At 37.3% G+C, this 10,601-nt stretch overlaps 1 protein-coding gene across 1 annotated transcript; it reads left to right on the top strand.

Moving 5' to 3' along the window:
- Positions 1-9,408: 9,408 nt before the first annotated feature.
- Positions 9,409-10,353, top strand: LOC143391399 (olfactory receptor 51I2-like). Its single transcript, XM_076844103.2, has one exon. The coding sequence runs from the start codon at positions 9,409-9,411 to the stop codon at positions 10,351-10,353; it is 945 nt and encodes a 314-aa protein (XP_076700218.2).
- The last annotated feature ends 248 nt before the right edge of the window (positions 10,354-10,601 follow it).

Genomic DNA, 10,601 nt, shown 5'->3' with positions numbered 1-10,601 from the left:
TTCTCCTCCTCCTCTTCTTCTTTCTTCCTTTTCCTCCTCCTTCTCCCCTTCTTCTTCACCTGATGCCATTTCAGATATCTGGGGAATTTTTTTTCTTTGCATTCTACATCCATGGTTTTGAACTTGAAGACTAGTTTCTCTGACTCTTATATTCTTTCTTTTTCTAATCTAATTCTTAATGATCTTTTTGTTTGTACTTCACAAAGTCCTAGGGGTAAGGCTATCCTTATGTAATTATAATCTCTACCTTGCCCACAACGCTGTTTTTATGCAAATGCTTTGATCAGCATGAACTAAAGAATCAATTTTGGTAATTCTTAATAACATGCCATTGATTTTTTGGTTTAGAGTTGTCTGCTTTATTCACTTAATTCCCATGTTTGTAAAACATTTACCCAATCTTAAGCCAAGTAAATTATTTTTTCTATCTTACTTAAAGTTCCCAGAAAATCCTGGGCAACCAAGATATATACACCCATCTCATGATTGAATGTCAACAGAGCACATCTGTTGGAACTATGCAAGAGAATTGAATTTTTATCAGACATGCTAAGTATGGAGACACCACTCTGATACTATGCAAAACCAGGTCATGTTCCTGGAAGTCTACCAGTATATGCCAATTGCTGATAGAGTCAGATATAGGGAGAAAGTGGAGTATCCTGATGTTGCCAATAGTAAAGACATCCATAAAGAGTAAATTTTTTATTGTTGTAGAGGGATAGCTAATATTATATACATTCTTCTTTAGTTATATATTATATACTTAAAAATAACTTTTGTTGAATGTCAGGAAATTTGAAGCTCTATTCTGTTTGTGACATAAGATTATCAAATAACCATGATAAAATCTCTTACTTATCTGTATACTTAGTTTTATAAAGATCAATGAATCTGGATCTCAGTCTAAGCTCGCCTACTTCTTCACTATTTGGCATTGGATAAATTCTACTACATTTTGAGATGCTACTTTTTATTTCTAAATTGAAAATGAAGACACTTAGCCTACTTATCTCACACAAAATTTGTGGTTGAAGTACATAAGATTGAAAGTTGGAATACTAAAACCTATTTCTTCCCCCATTTTATTAACTCTTTGCCCCATAGCAGAATACTGGGTTGGTACAGAATATATTAATTATTCTCCCCTCTACCCCATCAAAGGGAAATCCGATTTCTGAGAAGTGAAGCAATGGAATCCAGATTACAAATTTTATTACTGCAGAACCAGTGTCCTGATTCTAACATTGGTATTTGCACCTCACTTAACTATTCATTTATATGGCCAGCAGTTGAATTCTCTTATTTTTATACTTGCAAGTCACTTTGTATTATATCAGTACCTAATTTTGGAATCACTTTATTCATTAAGTTGGCTCCAAAGTGGCAGATAAAATTAGAGAGGCTCTCTTACTGGCCTGATGACCCCAACTCTTAGGGGAAAGAATCTTGAGTGGTATAAAGTGGAGGGCTTAAGTTACTACAAATTCTCTTCCCAGTTTATTTCTGTCTCCAAAGATACATTTCATATAGTCGTTGTTGGGAGGCTGCTATACTGTGAGAATTTGTGGAAGGTGGTTCTGAAAAGTTCAGGTGCAAACAAGTTTGTCTTTTAGGGAAGGGAGTGGAAAAAAAATAACATTGAGCTGGAATCCCACTCTGGGGCATTCTCTTTAAATTTTCTCACCCATTTTCTGTCTGGGTCACTATGATGTCTGAGTTTTTGAGTTTTCCCTCTTGGATTTACCCAGATATAAATACATTAACTCTAAGATCTTTCCTTTTTGGACCCTAATTTCAAGAACATACCTTTGGTTATACATGATGTGGAGATTCACTGTGGTGCATTCATATATGTACATAAGAAAATTATGTCAGATTCATTCAGCTGTCTTTCCTATTCCTGTTCTCCTCTCCATCATGTACAACCATGAGAGTGGGATCCTAATTATAATAAAATGCAACCCATGTTTGTATAAATATGTCAAAATATACTCTATTTTGATGTACAGCTAAAAAGAACAAATAATAATAATAATAATAATAATAATAATAATAATAATAGTAATAATAATAAACATACCTGTATGCATGATGTGCATTCACTGGTTACATGGGCTTAGGTTGGAGCTCCGTGATGGGTTATTGTGTGTGAGTGTGAGGGGTGTGGGAGTGTGTGGTGGAACAGCAGTTTGTTCAGATGAAGTGTACAGTGGTTTGTTTAGGGGTGAAAAGCTGTGTTCTTGTGCAGGTTGGGTGGGTGTGATCTAGGGCATAGATGAGGTCTGAGTGTGTATTCTGGTCCTTCCTCAATTCTGTAGGCTCTGGAAGTATCTTTAGTTTTTCTCTGAGTTCCCAACTTCTTTGTTCCTGGTGCAAGCTAAGTGTGCTTATTTATTGACTGATGGTCACATGAAAAACCCATATAACCTGCTCTAGGGATTTGATCTATGGTGCTCATTTTTAGGAATAAAGAAGAAAGTATAGAGAAAGAAATAAGTAAGGAGAATTTCCACAGGGAAAAGTGAAAATAAACACCTGGCAATTTTTATTTTTATTTTTTTTCTCTCTCTTTCTTTTAAAACTTTTTCTCCTCTTTCAATCTGTTTTCTTTCCTTTTTTCTTTAACATTGGGTATGTTTCTGAATTCCCATATAGTACAGATTCTGGTATTCTATGCACATATGGCATCAAGAATGTTTTATGAAAAATAGGTGGAGAGGAATGGCCCTGGAAAGTTCTGTTCTGTTCTCCCATTATCCTTGATTTCAGAAAATACATTTTTAAATTACTAAGATTTTTAAGAACATAGCAGAAGAAAATTGAACAAACACATGGCCTTTCTGAGCATGGGTTCCTATGCTGCTGTAGGTTTCATGCACATGGAAGAAGCCATGAGAGAAACCAGCCTCCACCCTGTGCCAAATTCCCTCATATCATTGACATGGCATTAACAAGAGCAACAGAACACTTTAAATTTCATCGGTTGTTAAGCTTAAAACTAATTTGTAGGGAGGATAATTTCTTAACAAGGTTCTAGTTTTTCCTTCCATCAGCTTATGTATCCAAAAAATCAATATTAGTAGAATATGTTAATATTAACTAATCAATAATTTTAATTAATTAGTTAATTAAGATTATTAAGAAAGATTAATTAATAATATTAATTTAATTTTTGAAAGTAAGCTCTGAGAACCCTTTTTTTAATGTAAATAACCTAGCAGAGAGTGGAAAGTGTTTGCCATGCAGGGAACACTGTTGTATAGCAGAGCTGGTAACTGCTAGAATTAGCTTCTGCCCTGAGAGAAGAGTTTCTGCTTTTCAGAACCTTAAAATTAGGGTGTTCACAGAGGTAGATTTTAAGGACTTTTCAAATAGATCCCACAGAGCTGGTGTTGGTATATCTGAAGGGTCTTATGAGGCTAGTTCAAAGAAAGGGCAAAACAAAACAAAAGAAAAACATACCACAGATGCTTCTATTAGAATTAACTGCTGATGCCCAGAATAAAATTGTTGCAGGAGTAACAATGACAACAACAGAAACCCAAGAGGAAAAGTAAATCCTGAACTACCTCTAATGCTTCCTATTAGCAGAGCCTAACAATGCATTTGATTTCAGAACTTCTGAACACTACCAAAATACTCTGATCTCAAATCACACATTACTAACATAAAGATGCATAGCACGTGCTCTGGGCAGGTATGCTGTGATTTAATGAATAATTACAGCAGCTTGTTCTTGGTCAGAATTAGGAATAGCAATCATCCCTTTCCTTCTTGCCTAGGAGAGGAGATGCACTCGACAATATTCAGGAATATAAAACTGAATTTGCTTTTTCAGATGACAGCAATTTTCTATCAGGAATCACATGTGAATGGACAATGAACATGTTCACGAGTTGGTCTCCATGCAGGGACACACCTCAGGCTGTAGAACATGCACTCCTCCTTCTAAGCCTTGAGGAAGACAGTAGATGTGTCAGCCCAAAAGTTAACAGGACAGAAGAAATAGATGTGTTAAAACTAATTCCTGAAACACTATGCATGTGTCAGCCATTGTTCAGATATTGAAGAAAAAACAATGTCAGTTTTGAAATTTCATCAGGAAGATTTACATTGTTAAAAATCATTCTGCTAACACAGAGGCTGAGTGCTGTAGCACATGGTACAGGTACCAATTAGGAGTCTGTTTTGGTGATTTTTCGATGGTATCTTTGACCAAAGTTATAGAACTTGTGAGAGAAATGAGCTGTTTCAGCTACTATTGTATCTGCAATTGAACCCTAACGCCTAGCCACTCTACGCTGACTTGGAGGCATTCTGTCTTTGCATTGATGTAGGCATCACCATGATTGCATAGCATTTATAGACGCAGACATTTTTTTTTTTTTTTGTAAAAACACTAATGTATTTGATATTATTAAACATTTATTTGGAAAATTAACAGAAATGTTACTAGAAGTTCTTTGGTAGTGAGATTTTTGAGAGATGTATTTTCCTACTTGACTCTATTTTCTATTTTTGTATAATGTATTCACATTTTGTTTAAGGTAACATGAGACAGAAGGAGAGGGACAGGGGAGAAAGGTAAAGGGTCTGAGACTGAGAAATGCAGGCAACTGAGAATGGTCTAGGAGCTCTAAGGAGTTAAGTATCACAGGAGGATCTGTGTGCCCTCCTGGTGCCTCTCTAGTCTTCTCCAGGGCCAAGCACCTCCTGTTCCTGGTTGAGTGATTCTCTTTCAGATGTGTCCGTGGGCTGTGGAGGGACCAGCCAGTACCCATGGGAGCTCCAAGAGCCTCCTCCCCTGGCCCTCAGGGGCTGAGTACACATTGGAAACACATCACATTTCAGTGCTCACATCCCACTTCACCTAAAGGCAGTGCTTGTGAAATGTTTCCCCTGTAATCAAAGGATAAAATCATATAATTTGTTTGAAACAGAGTAACAGAACATTTTATCTATGGCATGTCAGTATTACTAATCTCATATGATCTCTTCATTAATCTGGGCTAACTAGACAAGTGATTTGAAATTTCTGGGCTAATTTTACAACTTCAACAGGATATTCATACAAATAATTATAATGTTTTTAACCACTTTATTGAGGAGTAATTGACAAACACAAAGCTAAACATGCTTAATGTATAAAACTTAATGAGTTTGAAAACAATTATACAACCATGAAAACATCACAATCTATACTATAAACATATCTGTCTCTAGAAGCTTCATCCTATCCTTATTTATTTATTTATTTTTTTATGATGACTGCCTCATTAGGTCTACCCTCTTAGGGGCTCTGGTGTAGATCAGTGGCAAAGTACTTGCTTGGCATGTGCAAGGTCCTGGGTTCGATTCCCAGACCTGACCAAAACAAATAAACAAGCAAAAAACTACCACCACCAACAAAAACCAGATCTATCCCCTTAGAAAATTTTGAAGTCTTCAAATAATTCTGTTAGCTATAGGCACTGTCTGGTAAGTAGATCTCTAGGAATTATTTCCTTACTTAACTAAAACTTGATAACCTTTGATCAACACATTCTCACTTTTTTGATCCCTTTTTTTTTGTGTCAGGTAAAGTTAAAAAGTTATTTAAAGAACGTGTAACTTGTATGAGCAATCCCACGATGTAGGCAGAACTACTATTCTTGTTTTATAGGTAAATTTGTGAGGCCACAGATCAGATTGAAGGACTTGCTCAGGAAAACACAGCTCATAGGTGGGGAAGGAGGAGACGAACTAACACAGTCTGATTCCCAAGGCCAGGACTAGCCTGAAGTGGAGTTGGTAACTAACACCACTGAGCAAATGCTTGCAATTCTTGTCTACCCTTTTAAAAAATCCAGCAATTCTCTTAATGATGTTCGCATAGAAAAGTGGCATTGGATGTAGGTCAGACTATAAGGTGACAAATTGTTGCAGTGTACCTAGTCTGAGGATTTTTTCCTGTTATGAGATGTTCAGTGCTAAAACTAGTACATTCCAAGTAAAGCATCATGGCCACCCCATCTGCTGACTCGAGATGGTGAGATTTTGTATGGTAAAGTGATTTTATTTCTTGAAATCTATTTGAGTTGTGGCCTGGTGAATGAAAAGATCCATAATCTGGGAATCAGTGAGAATCCATGGGTAGGAGATTCAAAACCAGCTCTGTTTTTGATTTACTGAATAAATTCTGTCTGGGTCTCAGCCCTTGAAGATGAAGAGTTGAATAATGTTGATTACTTTAGGATAAACCAGTTTTGACTCTTAATTTCTTTGAAACACCTAAGGGGGAGAAATGACAGGGCATAGAGGTATCATCCACTCAATATTTTTTTTTCATGCTCCCTAGAGCCCCAGCCATCTCTTTTTACCCTGGATTTATCAGACCCAGGGGACCTTAAGAGGTGGCTTTATAGAGCTCAGAGCAGGGAGCTGACGAGGGTGGCAGTAGGGCTCTGTGCAGAGCTGCTTACACAGTATGTGGAGTCTTTGGTGTTCCCCCTGTTGAGCACCATAGCTACCTCTCTCCCAGATTCATCAGTTACTCTGAGGAGGTAAGGAGAAACTTCAGCTCTTCTCTCATAGAGATCCTCAGAAGCCACATTCATTGCACTGGATTCTGAAAACAACTGGAGTACAAAGATTTGAAGAAGAGGCTGTGATTTTAGAGTTTTTTTTCTGCATATCATTTCTATCTCTGTACTCATACTCCCCATCTAGCCATTGGTGCCTGAAACCGCACTATGCCAGCCTTATTTTGAAGCTGTAGTCTGTGGGTTCTGGGATGCATAGATCTGGCTTAGAAGGGCATCTGAGGTTTTGCTAGGTGTGAATGTGTCAGTATGATTAACTCATGCTTCAATTAAATAGCAGATAAAAAACTGATTCAAAAGAAGAGAGACTTTGATGGGAAAACTGAAAGCAGAAAGTTAATTTGAGGATTGCACCTGAATCTTAGACCCTAAAAGTTCATCTTCCTTGTTACTTTCTCTGTTTCCATTAATTCATTTTTACTCATGTGTTGCAAGAGGAATCTAAATATGCACTTTAAATGTTTTATTCTGTACTTTTTCTATTTTATAAATGTGAAAATGAGCTCTGAGAAAGTTAATTAAATTCACAGCTGGTATGTGGCAAAAGTGAGATAAAACTTATCAGATGTTTACTTATCTGAATCCTATTACACTAGAAACATGGGTAATAATGTCTTCTTCTTAAAAAGTTTATTTAGTACACATGCTTAAAAATTAAAAGTAGAATTGGTTATCTTAGAATCCTAGTCCAGGGTACTAAATGCCAGTATCCTTGCCCAAGCATTGAGGATAAAATGAGAAGAAACAGACAATTATGGGAGTTTTGAACTTATTAAGAGAAAAAGATACTATTCAAACAACCAATTATGTTTCAATCTAATTTTAAAGTGTGATAAAAGCAATGAATTAAAAATATATGTAAGTGCATGTAAGAGGGCCTTACAAGCATGAGAAGCAATGAATGATTAGAATAAATGGAAGCTAATAAGTTCCTGGATCTGTTGCTCCTGCTGTCTGTCATGGTGCAGATTTGGATTCTTATTTGAATTTTTATTTCAAAAGGTAAAAGAAACCATTGGAAGGTTTTCAACAGGGCTGTAAAATCATTTAACATTATTATTATTATTATTATTATTATTATTTTTATTAGCTACACATGACAGTACAATGATCTTGACAATTCATACATTTGAATCAAATGGTATTATTATTATTATTATTATTATTATTATTATTATTATTTTAAATATTTTTTTAGTTGTGGATGGACACAGTATTTTTATTTATTTTTATGTGCTGTTAAGGATCGAACCCAGTGCCTTGAACATGCAAAGCAGGTGCTCTACCACTGAAATCTATTTGAGTTGTAGTATGGTGAATGGAAAGATCCATAATCTGGGAATCAGTGAAAATTCATGGGTAGGAGATTCAAACTAGCTTATTATTTGTAAACAGCCCTAACTTATTATTTGCAAACAAATAATTTGCCTGCTTTGTGTAGAATAGATCAGAGAAAGATTGGTCTGAAACCAAGTAGTCATTAAAGAAGGCTGTGTGAATATCCTGGTTTAAAGAAGTGAGTTATATATTAGACAAATGATCATAGATTAACTAGAGCTCTGAATAGGAGAAGTGACAGAGGTCAAGGGTGTCTTATGAGTTTTCTGATATAAAGCCTATAAATAGATGGGGAAGGAATTTAATGAGATGATAAATATTGAAGAGGATCAAGTATGACAAGAATAAGTTAAATGTCCTATTTTATGTTTGAGACACTAGTGAAATCTTACAATTGAGAATTGATACATGAATGAATACCTAGAAGAGATGCCTGGATTAAATATATAAATTTAGGATCATTAATGTACAGAGGAATAATAATATGGACACTATGAATAGAAAATAAATGAGAATATTACTTGTGAAAGAGCCTAGATAAAATGGGTGATTATTAGAAGGATGTGAGAGGGTAATAAGTTCATTATTACTTTTTGTTTCCTATGATTGTAGCTCTTGAAATTGATCTTCAGTAAGGAAGAAGTTGGTAGAGAACAGGGGTATATCTGAATGTTGACTGGAGTGATCTACCCAGACTCTCAACTTAGCCTACGTATTGGAATAGCTTGAGAGATAAACAATGAATGAGAGCAGCAATAACAACCGAACCCTGATTCCTCAGTTCTCTCTACAGAGTTTCACATTTAATTGGTATAGGTGTGGTCTGAGGAAAGGGATTTTTGAAAGTTTCTCAAGTGAATCTAGCATACACTGCAGTTTGAGAATCTGACTTAAAGTGAGAACAAACTTGGGAACACATAGGACAGAAAACACCAAGAACAATCGTCAGTGGAGGACTGTGGGGTGATGGACACTTGGTGGATGAATAAGAGATGCAAGCAATGAAGAGAAGATGAGGACCTGGAGTGATGGTGGTGTGCAGGCAGCAGAGGAGAAGCAGCTGTGAAGATGGAAGAAAGAGCATGAATCATTAGCTGCAGATTATTAAGAGGCATTGTACCTCATTTACCGAAGAAGCTGATAGCTAGGGACAAGTACAAAGAAAAAGTCATTCTTCATAAGTGGGGAAAGATTAGATCCTCTGACAAATACAGGGAGAAAAGGGGAGAATATAGAAAAAGAAGACTAAGGATTTCTTTGGAGAATAAGCTGGAGCCCATGGCAGATATAGGGATCCTGCCGACAGTGGAGGGCCTGAAATGTAGTCTCCTTCTTTCTGGCATCCCCATGATCTATGGTATTGGAAGCTACATGTCACTGTCCCTCATTTTCCCAAGACACTAGTTGATTCTGATCATTACTTTTTCCGCCATGTGTCCTCAATTCACTATGGTTGTATTTCCCTCAAGGGCATTCAGAAACTACAATGAGAAGTTTGGGGACTAACCTCTCAAGTACCACCAGCTTCACACTCATGGGCTTCCCAGAGTTGGGAAGCCTGGAGCACTGGCTGGCCGCCCTCCTCCTGCTGCTTTATGCTGTCTCCATCCTAGGCAACACCCTGATTCTCTTCATCATCAAGGAGGAGCAGAGCTTGCACCAGCCAATGTACTACTTCCTGTCTCTTCTGTCTGTCACTGACCTGGGGGTGTCCTTTTCTACACTGCCCACTGTCCTGGCTTCTATGTGTTTTCATGCTCCAGAGACTGCTTTTGATGCCTGCCTGGCCCAAATGTTCTTTATCCATTTTTTCTCCTGGACAGAATCTGGGATCCTGTTGGCCATGAGTTTTGACCGCTATGTGGCCATCTGTAACCCTTTGCGCTATTCTTCAGTGCTCACTGATGTCCATGTAGCCCGCATGGGAATATCCATTATCATCCGCAGCTTTTGCATGGTCTTTCCACTTCCTTTCCTCCTGAAGAGGCTGCCCTTCTGTAAGGTCAATGTTCTGATCCATTCGTACTGTTTGCACCCTGACATGATCCGCCTGCCCTGTGGAGATACCACCATCAACAGCATGTATGGCCTGTTCATTGTCATCTCTGCCTTTGGTATAGATTCAGTGCTCATCCTCCTCTCCTATGTGCTCATTTTGCACTCTGTGCTGGCCATTGCCTCCAAGGAAGAGAGGCTCAAGACACTTAACACATGTGTATCACATATCTGTGCTGTGCTCATCTTCTATGTGCCCATGGTTAGTGTATCAATGGTCCATCGATTTGGGAAGCATGCTCCTGAGTATGTGCACAAGTTCATGTCCTTGGTCTATCTCTTTGTGCCTCCAATGCTCAACCCAATTATCTATTCCATCAAGACTAAGGAGATTCGTAAGAGACTATACAAGATGTTTTTTGTACCCAAGCTCTGATTAGGGGGAAAGGTTCTGGAAAATTATGCATGTTAGAGATTCTTGCTTTTGCTACTGTTTGAGTTCATCAGACTAATTCTTTGGAGTTTTTCAATCTCCTTCTAAACATGGAATGACAATTTTGTTCCTGGCTGTTGTTACCTGTTGTAGTTTAAATACAGTCTATAATATCAGGCTGCCCTAGGATGGAAAAAGTATCCTAAGTTGCCACAAATACTTTTTCTTGAGATTCAACAGGAAGAGGGTTT

The sequence above is a fragment of the Callospermophilus lateralis genome, chromosome 2 (genome assembly GCF_048772815.1).
Source record: "Callospermophilus lateralis isolate mCalLat2 chromosome 2, mCalLat2.hap1, whole genome shotgun sequence".
In the NCBI taxonomy this organism is placed as follows: domain Eukaryota; kingdom Metazoa; phylum Chordata; class Mammalia; order Rodentia; family Sciuridae; genus Callospermophilus; species Callospermophilus lateralis.
The sequence above is the reverse complement of the archived record's forward strand: the minus strand, read 5'-3'. Positions and strand labels throughout refer to the sequence as shown.